We start from the raw sequence: 15973 nt of genomic DNA, 5'->3' as shown, positions 1-15973 counted from the left end.
TATCAGAAATTAATACGTTACAACCACTACAACATACAAAATATACCTAAGTGATAAATGAAAGAAGCTGAAGGAAGCTGTGGTAGCCTGCCTTCCAATCGGAGGTGGGGGTTCGATCCCGGGCACGCACCTCTAACTTTTCGGATTATGTGCATTTTTAAGTAATTAAATATCACTTGCTTTAAACGGTGAAGGAAAACATCGTGAAGAAATCTGCATGCCTGAGAGTTCTACATAATGTTCTCAAAGGTGTGTGAAGTCTGCAAATCCGCACTTGGCCAGCGTGGTAGACTATTGCCAAAACCCTTCGCACTCTGAGAGGAGACCCGTGCGCTGTAGTGAGCCGGCGCGGCGTTGGGTTGATCATGATGATGATGATGATAAATGAAAAATATAACTTACTTCAAGTGCATTAGCCGCACGGCATTTAAGATTGGCTGGTTTATTTTTCACAACATAAGTATTTTCAGGTTCCAATAGAAAAACAGGTAAATTATCTTTAGTAGTGTGTAGTGGTATTTTATCATCTATTGGTAGTACATTTTGTGTATTACTCCTAGATGTAGCTACTTCAGGTGAATCTTTATAATTAGCTTCTTTGTTTTCGTAATCATAATCTAAATACGAATGGTCTTCTTCATTATCATCTTCTTCCTCCTCCTCCTCCTCCTCCTCGTTGCTTGGAAATACAGGTGGTAGGAAATAATCTTTGGCTTCATTGTTAACATTCATAAGAAAGTCTAGTGGTCTTTTGCTATCATCTTTGTAGTCTGTTTCGACTAAACTATCATCTGCTCGATGTTGAGTACCTAAAATATACACCAGCTTTTGAAGTAAGCTTATAGTATTAAATTGATACTAATCTTAATACTTGACCACTTCAATGGCGCATTGGTTGGCGTTATAGTCTCAAGAGTTGGCTTCTCTCTTTAGATTTCGCGCAGGGGCATTTTGAAAACTATGATTTCTAAATTATGTCTGGTATGATCTGATGGGAGGCTTCGGTTGTGATTTGTTACTACGCCAATCTATTCGACGTTCGGGGGACGATCCGCGTAGAAACCGATTGAGATAAGTTAACCCGCTTCCATCTTAGACTCATATTACTAATGGATAGGAGCGCAGATAAGGTCTAACTTGTCATCACAAAAAAATCTGGTATTCAATTCCTCGAAAACTACTAAGTGATTTTACGAAATGCCTACTTGTACTTTTTTCTTTAAAAATTAAAATATAAGGGAATCTAGGAAAAAAAATTGTAAGTTCTAAAAATTTTGATAAGTACGAGTTACGAAGTGCCTTACTGCCTTAACCAGTATTCACATTTGAAACGCATAGTATGTATGTAGTATGCTCGTATGTTATTCAATATCGTAGATTAAAACGCTAGTTTTTTAAGGCTTTTCGAAAATTAACTGTTCCTAACTAGGAAACAATTTTCAATTGTACTGTTTTCCTTTTTACCTAAATAATTACCTACATATTATACTTACATATTCCTTACAGTGAGTATTTCGATAACAAAAATGGATTTCAACAGTTCCGTATAAATAAAAAAAGAAAATAGAACTTACTTTTTACACCGTCCTCTCCCTGTACATAAAATACCAAATGTATTTGAAAAATCAGGAAACAACTCCAATAATGCACATCCATTTATACACTGGTACGAGCTCAAACAAATTAATAAACCAAGAACTTTGGCATTATTGCCATTATGTTCCATAACTGATTTTTATTTTGTTTACATTATATTTTATTCGTATCTTCCATTTACTTTTCGATTTCTCCGTTTATAACTACCACACATACATTTTATGTTTCATTTATAATGTCACAGATTAAATTAAAATTAGATTTTAAAATGACGACGTAAAAGTTTTTCACAAACTCATTTGCATTTATATAGATGTTCACACCACCAGGGTTGCAGTCCAACTGGGGATAGGGGTTGAAGGGTGAACGAAAACAAAACGGGAAAGTTTGCCACGCATGCGTCTAAGTTACTCTATCCACAAACAAAGTTTGAGATCTAATGAATGTTGATGAATCGGTATTTAAGAGCTTGCTATCATCAATTATTAGAAAGCTATGGATGTGGTAAGTTTGAAAGTTTGTCAATCTATGAGATCGCCCCCAGTGGTTTTTTGCAGCGATACAGCCGCAAAAAGGTAACAGTAGCGATGCGTCGCTGGCCCGTGTACCTTTGCCGACGATTCTGTATCGCTATTCGCTAGGTACTATTGTGATTCAGAATCGCGTTCAAGTTACGCACGGCTGTATCGCTACAAAAAGTCGCCGTGGGTGATGTCCCTAAAAGTAATATTTTCATATATCATATTTGGCATATGTATGGAAAGAAAGCAATTCACTCAAATAGGTTGTTGACAATGTTACGCATCCTGAATTTCTGTTTGTCCACGGGTAAATAAAATCCTAAAAATTTCAGCTTTCTAGCGTCATTCAAAACGAAGCTATGACTGCTCGAAAATACGACGAAACGCTTCGAGAAAAGGTACGTAGTGCCCCGTCCTTTAGTTTGGCTCGTCTTGGCGGGGGCACTGCCTTGCCCACTGATTCAGGTATTCAGGCAGTTTTTTCGAGGTGGAATTGGTTTACCATGTAATAAGAAGATACTTATGTCTCAAAATAGCGCAACGCGTGGGTGTAGATTCACATACGACCTTTCAGATTTCAGTCCACACTCCACCCACTGACCGTCGAGTAATTGAGGCTTTTCATTGAATTGATGAAAAAGGTATTTTTCCGATTTGTGCGAAGAATAGTCTTGTTTACTCTAAGAAGTCCATTAGAGGATAGTTTTTGCTGCCAACCTTGCCTACCATCATGATGCATTGCATTGATGTAAATGGACTTCTAAGAACTCATCTAAAATGAAACGCTAAGATTTTTTTTTAATTTATAGACTAGCTTATGCTAGTGACTTCTTCCGCGTGGATTGGGGTATGATTTTCAAAAATCCTTTCTTAGCGGATGTCTACGTCATAATAGCTATCTGCACGCCAAACTTCTGCATGATCCGTCAGTCACCTTTTCTTTTTATATATTTAGAAGATTAGCGATTGGCTGCAAGCAGACCTGCTGGCAAGTGACGATGCCGCCTAAGATGCAGCGCGCTAGCCTAAAAGATGCTAATTCACTCTTGACTTGAATAAACCTATGCTAAAAGTGGTCATATCCTACGGGGAATCCTACGGGGGAGAATTTAGAGAAAATAAACAATAATATGATTTACCATTATTGCATAATAAATATTTTGTGATTAATTTTGATTAAGACGCTTGATTACTTAATGGTGGATATAACAATGTTCCAGAAAAGAGCTGTTCTTTTTTCACTAAAATGAAGAACAGAAAAGGATGATCAGCGTTGAACCTCAACGGTTTTTGGTAAGACAACTTCGACATAGAAATTGCTGAAAAGAAAAAATAACTATATTATTATTTCAGGTATATTTTCGTTGTTTTTTGTATTTCATTTTCCACAAATAAATGCGAAAGTGTGTTTGTTTGTTGGTTTCTTGATTTGTCCTTTAATCACGTCGCACGGGAGCAACGGATCGACTTGATTTTTTGGTTGCGTGTAGTTTGAAGATCTGAATTCTGACGACATATGCAACTTTTATCACGGAACATCAATAAATTCCCACGAGATTTTTTGAAACTTATTTTTTAAAACGGACGAGCCGTGAACAGTCAGGATATTGCATTAATTTAGCACACTTACTGCCAGTGCTGTACGAGTCATAATAATATGGTAGGTACCCGAATCAGTAATACCAGATTTCTAATTTCCCGTATTAGGTCCTGACTTTCAAGTTTCAAGGTCCTTAAAGACATGGAAATTGAAAACTTATTCACTTTAACAAAAAATAGTTTTGTGTTTAATATGAAAATCACAACGAGTTTTTTTTTGATAGGGAATAATGGTACGCGATAGGTCGAGATGGCAATCGGGGTGGGGACACCCCGCACACCCGCACAGTCCTCTCGATAGCGCGGGTGACGTGCGAGTGCGTTCCCCTCCTCATACACCAATTACCATAATATATCGATATCACGTACTATATACCTATGTTTTTTTTTCTTTACGGCAACTGTAAATCGTCTACTCTAGGACTTACATGAAGAAGCACCAGCTTCTGAACCAAATTGGTGAACATCTATAAAAGCTTTCTGTTTCGCCGATGTGACGTATACGCTTCCATCTCTCGTAATTTTCGTTAAACCAGAATCCTTAGTATCGAAAATTTTTTTTACACCTGCCTGAATTGAAAACACAAATGATTGAAGATCATTAAAATAAGTAGGTACCTATAATATCAGAACATAGAGTTCACATCGCAAGCTTCAAACTATAGGGGCGTATTTAAACAAAAATATCATAATGGTGCCTAAACTACTTGTTAAGAAAATAGTCAAATACTTTTTGACGTACGATTGTTACATCAACGAAGCTCAGAGTAGTTTGTATCTCCTAGTGATTGACTAAGAGCCCGGGAGGGCCAGACCTTCCTTATTTTATAAAAGCTAAAAGTTTCTATGCGCATGGTCTGATAGTCCCCAACATAGGTAAGTATAAGAACGATCAGTGACTATGAAGTGTTGATCATGGTGGCTTTGGCAGCTAACAAAAACGTATAAAGTCTTTCGCCAATGTATTATGTCTATTTTTTATATTTTCTTCGGAATAGTATTAGAAATAACAATGCATTGCCAGACATTTAGTATCGTGGCAACCCCCTTGCCAGACAACCAAGAAATATTTCAGATTTAAGCCACGATACTAAGTGTCTGGCAATGCATGATGTTATTTCATACTATTTCGAAGAAAATAAGACCAAGAATGGGCTCTTTAAAAAACGCGTCTTTAAAAAGTCAAAAGAAAAATGCTAATAAGACCAAAACGAAGTCAAAATTACCACTTCATACAGCTCTCTCAAATTAGATGTGGATTCTATCCTAAACTTAGGCACGTTTAAGTCAACATTCGTCTCGTGCATGCTAGCCATCGCAGAGTCCAACAATTCTGGAGCTAGTTTCAACTGACTCAGTAATATTGAAAGCCCAAGTTGCGTTGTCGGTAGAACTATGACGAACGACGCCTTTTCTCCCAGGTAAGGTATTTCAATTATCTGTTGAAATCACGGAATCTACAGACTCCAGGCATACAGGGTGTAATTAAAAAGCTTGCAAAAACAAAGACAGGTCATAGTGCTGAAAAAATAAGTAACACAAGAAATTGACCTGTAAGTATTTTTAAAAAATTTGCAACGTTTTGCAAATAAAACACCTGACTGATGCTAGAGGTCAAAGAACGTTGCCGACGCATGTAGGTTCATTGCCGCGTCATATGCGGGGCTTTGACCCGAGTTTGCACGGTATACATTGCGGGTTTAATGCTAAGATATATAGAGCGTATTGACAGAGTTAAAATGAGTTAAAAATAGAGATTAAAAGTAGGTTAGACATTTTAATTCTACGCTCTAGGGATTTCTTGATCATGGTTATTTCAGAGTTTCCTATAAGTTCAGGTAAAAGTACTTTAGTAAAATTATTTTAAAATACTAGATGATGCCGACTTTATCCGCCAGAAATAAGTAGGTACTTAGATTGTTTAAAATCCCATGGGACTTTCCGATTTTCCAGCATAAAAAGTAGCCTATCCGTCTCCAGGATGCAAGCTATCTCTGAACTAAATAAAAAGATGAAGTCAGCGACGGTAAATGTAAGGTAATTCTGTCTTTCGCTAAAATCGGTTAAACAGGTGAGTCGTCACAAGGTAGCCGACAAACATATAGTACTTTTGCATTTATAGCATAAGTACTTGTAAAAATTAAGAACTTACTTCAGCGCTTAATGCATCACTCGTAGTATAGTTATAATAGCCACTTCTAGTCATCATTGGTACTGTTATGGAACCCATCGGACTATAAAAGGTTTTGTTGTCGACCTTATCAAATGGTTCTTTCCATCTGCCCTATGATCGGTATAACTTTTTATCAATTAAAGATTTTATTTGATTTTTTATTTATTACAAGTATGAAAAATGCTCACGCTTGACAATCATGACTCTATGTAAAGCCATGACAATGATGAGATCTATGATCTATCAATTTATAGGTAAAGCGCACTTGCCTAGAAGAAGATGATAAATCTAAATATGTAAAAGGAAAAGGTGACTGACTGACTGACTGATCTATCAACGCACAGCTGAATCTACCGGATGGATTGGGCTGAAATTTGGCATGTAGATAGCTATTATGACGGAGGCATCCAATAGGAAAGGATTTTTAAAAATTCAACCCTAAGGCTGCCTGTCCACTGGTGCGGAGCGGAGCGGAGATGTGTTGAGCAAACCAATCAGATTGTCGGTAAATAACGTGATGATTTTATTCCGCCGTCTGACAAAACTCTGATTGGTCAACTATACACATCTCCGCTCCGCTCCGCATCAGTCGACAGGCAGCCTAAGGGGGTGAAATAGGGATTTGTGTAGTCCAAGCGGACGAAATCGCAAACATAAGCTACTTAGTAAATGATAAATTAATATGAATCCTTACTCTGTGATATTAGTAAGAATTGGTGGCTGTCAGAGATTAAGCCTATTCGAGGAGTCTTTATCGGTGAAGTATGACGTCGTAAAGAAATCTGCATGCCTGAGAGTTCTCCATAATGTTTTCAAAGACTTTATGTGCAGTCTGCGAATTTGTACTTGGCCAGAGTGGTGGACTATGTCATAAGCCGTGTTCGTCTGGCGATGGGTTGATGATGATGGATGATAGTACATAGTAAGTTTGGATAGCTACTTACACTAAAATATACAGCGTTGACCAATACCAAAGAAGTCGTTGGAGATATATCAAAAGGTGCCACGATGTCCTTTATCATGTGATTTGTTTGTGAAGAAACCTTCAATAAAATATTATTATCGCCATTACATTGACATTATTGTCGCTAACTATGTGCCTCATAAGAAAGCTCAGAGTCACTCAGCGGGCGATGGAGTGAACTATGCTTGGAGTCTCTCTACGTGATCAATGAATCAGAAATGAAGAAATCCGTAGGAGAACTAGAGTAACCGACATAGCACAACGGGTTGTGAAGCTGAAGTGGCAATCGGCAGGGCACGTAGTCTAAAAGTCTGAAACTCCGATATAAGTTGGGTTTCCAAGTTGCTGGAATGGGGACCTTGCACCAGGCACCAGAAGGTTCATTGTTGGTAGCTAGGTAGGTAAAATTTACGAGTTACGTGCATTTTCTTGACCTATTTAAAAAAAACAGATTTACCCATAAGTTAATCTCTTCTGCTGCATACGTAGAGTTCTGGAAATCAAGTTTCACCGCACTGGACCCGAATATGTCCCTGGATTGATCCACAAAAGGTCTATGTAGGTGGGCCGTTTGAGATACGTATAGTCTACTCGCTATATCCAGCTTGCCTCCAGGCAGGTACCGTAACTCCACCAGAAGCGGTTTAAAGCGATTCCGGATCTATAAATTACCATTGAAAGTTAATTAAATCCATCTATCTGTCCATTCTAATATTATAAATGCGAATGTCTGTCTGTCTGTCTGCTAGCTTTTCACAGCCCCAACAGTTTAACCGATTTGAATGCAATTTGATACAGAGTTAGGCTACTTTTATCCTGGAAAATCAAAAAGTTCCCACAGGACTTTTAAAAAAGTCTTTGAGATATTTCAAAGGAATTAAAAAACACTGGAATCAACTACCTACGTAGTTAGTTGATAATTTGCTTTACCCCACACCCATAGTCGGTTAAAAATACAGGCGAACCTTAGACATCCTGGAAACGCCTAAAGCTGGTATAAGTTCTTCCTGGGTCTGACCTTCAGCTCCTAGAGCCAGCTTTGCCAGCGGCATCAACGCTGACAGTGGCGAGCATACGCTGTTCTCTGCTGGGTGACCACAGAACTTGATGATAAAACAAATATTATTAAAAATAGGTATATGTAAGCAGTGGCATGCACGAGGTTTTTTAAACTTTATTGCACAACTAGAGTTATATAAAAGGCGGACTTAAGGCTCATACATAGACCACCACCTATAGACGCCTAATAGCCGAACACCCCCGCTCGCCAAGCTTAGGCACTTGCTTAGCATAAAAGTCAGCCCACGCCCGTTCGATACCCTCGTTCCGCACATTGTTTTGCTTACGTGACTTTTAAGTCCACCAATCACAACAAAGCATTCTCCCCTGACCCCCGCCAACATTTTACGATTTTGTTTTCATGCAAAACCTTGTAGGTATATGCGTACTCTAGGAGTTAAATTCTCTGTGAGCTGAAAGGGCCTTAACTGCCAATCAACCTTAGGAAGGAGTGAGAGATGCGTAGTGGCCAGTGGGTATGCTCAAAAGCAATGGCTGATAAAAAAACCGGTCAAGTAAGAGTCGGACTCGCACACTAAGGGTTCCGTGCCATCAAACAAGATACACTTTTATGTCAAACACTGCAAGTTAATGACGGACTGCACCATCTACTCAGGTACTACTTGGGTAACTTTTTTGTTATTTGATCGATTTAATTAGTTTTTTCGGTTTACGTCATTATTTTTATTCTAGTTTACAATAAAGTAATAAAAAAAATAGAGTCTAATACCCAATTTAGTTAATTATGCGAATTTTTTACCATTTTGGTATCTGAAACCCTAAAAACTGATTACGAGAAATTCAGAGATCTGAAAAACATGTTAAATCACAGTAAAGCTGATGTTGTACATGTGCAAATACACGTTAAAATCATTTTTACCACAAATAATGTTTTCAACAAATTCCCTCTCAAGTCAATGCGGCTGTTGGATGTATCTTCGGGACTATCCTCGTTTTCTCGTTTAATCCCTTTCCTGTGTTTCTTTGCCAGCAGCACAGCTAAACAAATTGACACTATATAAACTGTAAAAGAAAAATATAAATCACCCAGACATGAGTAGTGTAAGATGGACCGCAGTACGCGGCTGAAAGTAATGTACATCGGCCTTTAGAATGCCATTTCGGCTTTGTCTCTGTCACTCATACCCACCTGTATGACGTTTTGTCGGTCCCAACGACAGAGACAATGCTCTACAAATCTGCTACCTCCTTCTAAATGTCGATGTATATTACTTTCTGCCGCGTACTGTAGTTCGTTATTTTGATTAGTTTTTTTTATTCAGATACAAGTTATCCCTTGACTGCAATCTCACCTGGTGTTAAGTGATGTTGCAGTCTAAGATGGAAGCGAGCTAACCTGGAAGGGGTATGGCAATTTTTATTAAACCCATACCCCGTTTGTTTCTACACGACATCGTACCGGAACGCTAAATCGCTTGGCGGCACGACATGTGGTAACAAGCTATGGTCAAAGGCTCCCACCAGACCGGATCAGAAATTTAGAAATTATAAAATAGCAATTTTTTTGCCGGGAATTATACCCGGGACCTCCCACTAATAAGACCACAGCGCTCACCACTGCGCCAGGAGGTGGTCACAGACATAAATATATTTTACTTACTTTTGAAAATAAAATTCATCTTGGTTAATCTATACAAATATTAATCCAGCATTTTGATCATTGATTTTAAACACACAAGCTTTACAATCTGAAATCAATTACCTTTTATGGGACTAAGAAATTATTGTTATGTAATTTCATGGTATTGTTTGCTTATTGCTCTTTAATCCTGTCCACACTCACATTAGATAGGTACAGAGTTAGCACACGTAGGTGTATCTAGTAACGTGTTCAATGAACAATCAAAGTTCAATCTACTCTATGTAGGTAACTACTACGAATATAGAATATATTGTTATTCTTAGTATAAGATTCTACGACGTCAAACATCAAAATAATAACAAAACCCATAACAAAACCACTCGATCACTTTTATAGTTTACATCTACTAGGTCTAATTAAATAAGTCTATGGTTTACATAAATAGTTATGACTTATGAGTTCACGTTATTATTTTAAACTATAATATTATAAATAAGAAAACCAGATGTTTGTTTGAATTTTGGCGCTTTTTCCACATTTTCATATTTCCGCTACGTTTCCGGGTATGCTAACGCCATCTAAGTTTACAACATTGCACTATTAGTTTTTTTTTTTTTTTAGGTTTTTTTTTTTTTTTTTTTAATACAATAAAACTTAAAGCTAGCCTTATCTAATTACTATATAAATCATGACCGCGTGGAATGGTGCCAAGAATACTGGCTGCATTTCCGCGCTGGAAATGCAGCCATAGTTGTCGCGACGAACGTCGCGAAATAGTTAATTGTACAAAATATAAATAGTAATCATCGTAAAATTAAATCATCCAATTATAATATCTAATTACAATAACGAGCAAAGCGAGATTAGAAGGAGAGGAATCCAGAGCCGGACGCTTAAAATACTATGGTAAGTTGTCTGTGACTTTACTCTGTGGGTCTAATGGTCTATACTTGAAACGCGACGCCGACTGTCTGTGGTCGAAGCCTTAAACCACGGCGCCCACCATTTTGTTAACTGACTGGATCCGAGCACGGCAGCCTCGCCTCAAAGCACGCCTGCCGTCATCAGTTCGGTGCCTCGCATCCTGTATTATTACTCGTAAGTGGCTAACTATAAGTAACTATATTTGATTGCTATTAATTGTGTGCATAAGGAACGTTTCCATGTAGCCAACGTCGAGAGTCGTAAGGGCCCTTTATTGGCAGGCCTTAGTCGGAATAGTAAATCGTCAGCGTCGGGAGCCATTGGGACCCTTGTTGGCAGGACTTGGCTGGGAGAAAGTAATCCGTCAGTATCGAGAGTCGTAGGGGCCCTCGGGTGGCAGGCCTTAGCGTCGAACCGCTAACTCTCGATACAGATGACGAGACCAGCTAGCTCTCGACGTCAGTGACGACCCCGGCTAACTCTCGGCGTAAGTAGCAAGCAAAGGTGTGGCACTTTGAGCCGGCACGAATAGCCAGTTACCTGACCGAAACGCGGTAGGTCAATGGGACCCAATTATAATCCTAATGGCTGGGCTAATGATGGAACCGTTCCTCCTTTAATTTAGTGCTAGTCAGCCCTGGTCTTCCCCGCTTAGCGGCGAGGAAGACAGTAGCCCCGGCAGATTTCGTCTAGGCGAAATCTGCCCGTCCCATATATGTATTACAGAGTGCGAGGCAGTGGATTCTGTCCTATGCGACGGGGAGGAAGGCCGCTTCCTCGCCCGTCGCCTCAGTGCCGCGGAGACGGCGCATTAACCTGGTGTCGCACGCGCAAGCAGACTGCGCATCGAGCAAGGGTGAGTGCATAATCAAACATTCACAAACTAGCCTTCGTGACGTCTCTGGTTTCAACCCTCAAACCCGGGCGGCAAGCCGAGTCTAACTAAGCATAAACAGGAGGCGCCACGACATGGTGGAGGTGCTGGGATCTGATAAATCAGTAAATGAGCTTTCAGCAAAAAATGCTAAAAGAAAGAGGGTTGTCAAATAAGTTGTGAATGTTGTTATGCACTGACCTAAATCAGACATGTCTCGACAAGTCTCGACACGTATAGAGCGGCAAAGACCATTAGACCTTAATAGGTTATTTTCATGTCTTGTTTTCTCGTAGCTATGTGATTTGTTCTGAATATGATTATTCTTAAGCGTAAATGACCTACCTACCTACACATAAAAATTATTTTTCCTACTATTGAGTTTTGATACCTACCTACAGGTGATGAATAATTCTACTTATAACTAACACTTTAAACTCTAATACCTACTTTAAATAAGCAAAGTTATGTTGCATTTCACTGATGATTTTAACGTTTTCTTAGACAGTTTTAATATAAATACCTACAATACATTGTAGTGAATAGTGACAAATGTTCAATGTTTAATTTAATAAAGGATAGGTACCTACCTAATGTGAAGAATAAAGGAGGATGCTGTGCGTATAGTCCTATAATAGAATAAAGGAAACCGAAAATTAAGAATAACCTCATTCTCTGTTAAAGTCTAATTGTAATGATGCGGCGGTATTACCAACGTTCTGAATTATTATATTCACAATAAAGTGACACTGTTATTGCAGTTTAGTGGAATAATTATTATAATTATGTTGATCCATGTGGGACTAAATCAATTAAAATAAAAGTTTGAGCTCGCATCAACATTCTGACAAATTAAGATTATTATAATATCATATTCAACAGAGACTTAAAGATGAGTCAATTTCAAAAGTATTTAGGGTTCCGCACCTAGTAAGAAAGAAAATCAATTCTAAAGGTTATCGTTTCTTGTATAACAGTTATAAATGTGAAAAAACCCTTGGTTTCGGTGCGCAAGAAATTCTTTTTTTTTCACAAATTTTATGAATGAAACAGTGAAGTGATATGGACATTAACAATAGACGATAGGTACCTAGAGCAGTCACCTGCGATAGTACACTGACCTTTGCCGGTGCATTCACACTGGACTTGCTAGAACGGTTAAATAGTTACACACATACCTACCCGACTTGAGATTGCTATGATCATACAATTTTGATACGAAGGGGTCAATCATTGAATGCTTATGCTGAATGGTCACACAGTGTGTGTGCCCACGCATACCTAGTAACTGAGATGATTAAATACTAAAATTGAGACCCGGTTTAGCAATACGAACCTTAGGCATGAAATAAAAGCCAGTAGAATGTACAGAGATTTAAGAATATTTGTAGAAGTTTATTGAATAGAGGTATAATGCTACTCTATTTTACTACATTCTATATCTTGTTGCAAGGGTAGGCATAACCCTTCTAGCATGTTAGTGGAATTGTGTACACATCTGTGGGCAGATGACTGACAATTATTGATAAGGTCGTTGTCACACTATGACGACAGGGCCGGACTATGAAATTGATTTATGATAAAGTCGGTTACTTACTTTATCCGCGATACTAATTAATTTCATTCTACAACAACAACGGTACAAAATTATTTCGTTATAACTAGTCGTTGAAATTTATTTGATAAATTATTTGATGAATATATGAGATTTATAGAACAAGGGTCACCATGAATATTCAAACCATAGGACATTGATGTAACACAACAACTAAATAGAAGTTTTAAATGAACTTTAAAGTGAAATAAATGAAAGATGAACGATCATTTGATAAATAGATCTACGATACTGACACAGATAAATAAAATTAGTTAGATTAAAAAAAAAAAAATTTTTTTTTTGTTTTGGCCAATCCGCTTCCTTTCTTTTTCTCTCGCTTTTCTCCTAAGCGGTGCTATTTCATTTATAGAGAGACGAGCCACGAAGTTCCCGGTCACAACGAAGACATCAACTAAAATTCTAAAAACCTTAAACAACTAACCCGTTTTAAGGAAACTTTTATCTACTAATATTTCGAACATACCGACAAGATGGATCAAAGTCTCTTGGCGATATTGCACTCAATGAAAACAAAATTACAAAATTTATCAACCAACGCATCTCAAATAATAGAAACTCTTGATGATCCAACCACTCAATCTCCAACGATTATACAAGAAGCAGAAATTATTTCTTCGAAATTACAAACTTTGTTAAATAGATTGAGCTCCGAATTGACCAACTACTTTCGATTAAGCAACGATCCTGCGCCTGATGACATATCCGAGATATCTACAGTACAATTAGAAGCCGAAGATATATTGTGTGAACTTAAAGTCAAAATTAAAGAAAAGATTAAAGTAATTGAACGAGAAAATCAAGTCAACAGGGATACGAATCCGAATCTAAACAGCCGGCTACCGAAACTGAGTTTACCGGAATTCGACGGCGATATCCTGCAATGGTCAACATTTTGGGATCAATTCAGCTCAAATATTGACAAACGAAACTTAACCGATGTCGACAAGCTATTGTATTTAAAAGCTTCATTGAAAGGTGAAGCGAAGAAGATCGTGGAAGGCTTAGAGACAACAAACAAGAATTACAGTATAGCACTAGTGACATTAAAAAATCGATATGGGAAGGAAAACCACATAATTGATGCACACTACTCAGCGCTGTATCGTGTCAAGGCTTCCACCGCAATGAATGTCACGGAGGTGAGACAAACACTGAACGAGATCGAACGACATCTTAGGGTGCTTAAATCGCTGGGCGAGGACATAAACCACAACCATCTACGTTTCCTAATCATGGAAAAATTCCCGCAAGAAATCATTTACGAAATGAAAATGAAAACAAACACCGAGTCCATCGAGGAGATAAGGAAATGCCTCGAAGTCATTATCACGGCTAGGGAAGACGCAGAGAGAGTTATCCAAGGAAAATCTGAAGACAATTACACTACCCAATCTCTACATGCGAATGCATCCGACGACAATAATATGGAAGTAAAATCCAAAAGGCCAACAAATAAAGGAAAGTCTATAAAGAAACCCGAAGCAAAATTTCAAAATAAAAATCGGGGATTATTTCAAGGTTGTCAGGGAAGTTTTAAGAAACAATTCAAAAGAAAATGGGAAGAGCAAGTAGGAAACCAAGAAAGGCAACACGAAAAGAAAAGAAAACTTCACTGCATCTTCTGTCAGGAGAACCATTTTAACGATCAATGCAAAGCCTTTACAACGTTACGAGAAAGGAAAAATAAATTAATTAACCGATGCTACGCATGTCTTCGCATAGGACATACCGTAAAGATATGTGAGAGAAAAATAAAATGTGCACACTGTAACGAGATTGGATCTCACAATCGGGCACTTTGTCCTAAAAATCTACAAAAGGAGAGTGAAACAACTAATAAATAAATAAAAATAATAAATAAGAATGTAAATAATAAATAAGAATAATAATAATAAATGATTATATAAATAATAAAAATACAAAACGAATCAACTAATACGTTAATGCAATTAGATACCAAGGATACTACTATACTTCAAACAGCAGTTGTGAACGCGAAATCTGAAAAGGAAGAACATCCTGTTCATTACTTGCATCATTGTGTCCATCAGAAGGAGAAAACCATCAGAATTATATACCGACTCCAAAAAAGCGTTTAAACAAATGTCTATGAACTTAAGGGAGTGCAGTTCTAATTCTTATGAATTTATGACACAAATCCCAGACTCGTCAAAGGAAATCCGTGTTAAGATATTAGGACTTGATTGGGATTTAAAGGAAGATCTACTTCAATTGAGATACAAGATCGACTCTAATGCGAACAATAAACGGGAAGTATTGAGAGTGATCGCTTCAATATACGATCCTTGCGGATTTGTCGCACCACATATTCTACCTGCTAAATTATTTCTGCAAGAGCTTTGGAAAACCAAAATTAAATGGGACACCACCTTTTCAAAACAGATGAAGGAAGAGTGGTCGACAATACGTGAACAACTAAACAAGATTAAAGAAATATCAATACCCAGATGTTATATGGCGAATGCTCAAAATAACGATGTTCAATTGCATTGCTTTACCGACGCGTCTCTCAAAGCTTCAGCAGCTACTGTATATATAGTGAATGAGAACAAGATCAGTTTCGTCATTGGAAAATCTAGACTTGTACCTATAAAGGATCAGGATAATTTGAAAATTCCTCGATTAGAATTACTCGGAGTATTAATTGGAAGTCGTCTTATAAAATGTATTCGGAACTTTCTTTCTGCAAAAGTAACACATAAATTTCTTTGGACCGATAGCCAAATTGTAATCGGATGGTGCAAAGTCTTCTAAACTTTTACCACAATTCGTAGCAAGGAGAATCCAAGAAATTGAACGAAACAAAGAATTGATCATAAGATATGTTCCCTTAGACCTAAATCCAGCAGATGTAGCAACAAAACCTTACAGCGCTTGTCAAGATAAAGCGAAATAATTAGCTGGATCTCAATATTTGTTACAAGCATCTGATACATTGCCACAAAGGGCAACGAATAGTGATCCCTTTTTGTTTCGGGAGGCTCTTCCGAATGATAGTGAAGATGAGGAAGTTGAAATTAA

The 15973-nt window shown here is 37.8% G+C and overlaps 2 protein-coding genes, 1 long non-coding RNA gene and 1 pseudogene across 3 annotated transcripts; 2 read left to right on the top strand and 2 right to left on the bottom strand.

Moving 5' to 3' along the window:
• Window positions 1-1917, bottom strand: part of LOC117982066 (netrin receptor UNC5B-like) — a 19759-nt pseudogene extending 17842 nt beyond the window's left edge.
• A 1376-nt stretch (window positions 1918-3293) lies between these two features.
• LOC138402395 (antichymotrypsin-2-like) lies at window positions 3294-9552 on the bottom strand. Its single transcript, XM_069498697.1, has 9 exons — window positions 9534-9552; window positions 8793-8935; window positions 7819-7956; window positions 7311-7514; window positions 6834-6932; window positions 5869-6000; window positions 4943-5155; window positions 4145-4286; window positions 3294-3436 (listed from the first exon to the last, which is right to left on the bottom strand). Exons 1-9 carry the CDS (start codon window positions 9550-9552, stop codon window positions 3294-3296), a joined length of 1233 nt encoding a protein of 410 aa, XP_069354798.1.
• An 876-nt stretch (window positions 9553-10428) lies between these two features.
• Window positions 10429-11295, top strand: LOC138402359 (uncharacterized). Its single transcript, XR_011236759.1, has 2 exons — window positions 10429-10613; window positions 11166-11295. It is a non-coding gene; the product is annotated as an uncharacterized lncRNA (long non-coding RNA).
• Window positions 11296-13401: 2106 nt separating this feature from the next.
• Window positions 13402-14923, top strand: LOC138402394 (putative leucine-rich repeat-containing protein DDB_G0290503). The gene is made up of 2 exons (XM_069498696.1): window positions 13402-14361; window positions 14885-14923. Exons 1-2 carry the CDS (start codon window positions 13402-13404, stop codon window positions 14921-14923), a joined length of 999 nt encoding a protein of 332 aa, XP_069354797.1.
• The last annotated feature ends 1050 nt before the right edge of the window (window positions 14924-15973 follow it).

This window comes from Maniola hyperantus, chromosome 5, assembly GCF_902806685.2.
Source record: "Maniola hyperantus chromosome 5, iAphHyp1.2, whole genome shotgun sequence".
NCBI lineage: Eukaryota > Metazoa > Arthropoda > Insecta > Lepidoptera > Nymphalidae > Maniola > Maniola hyperantus.
Note: the sequence above shows the minus strand (reverse complement) of the source record. Positions and strands in the feature narration are given on the sequence as shown.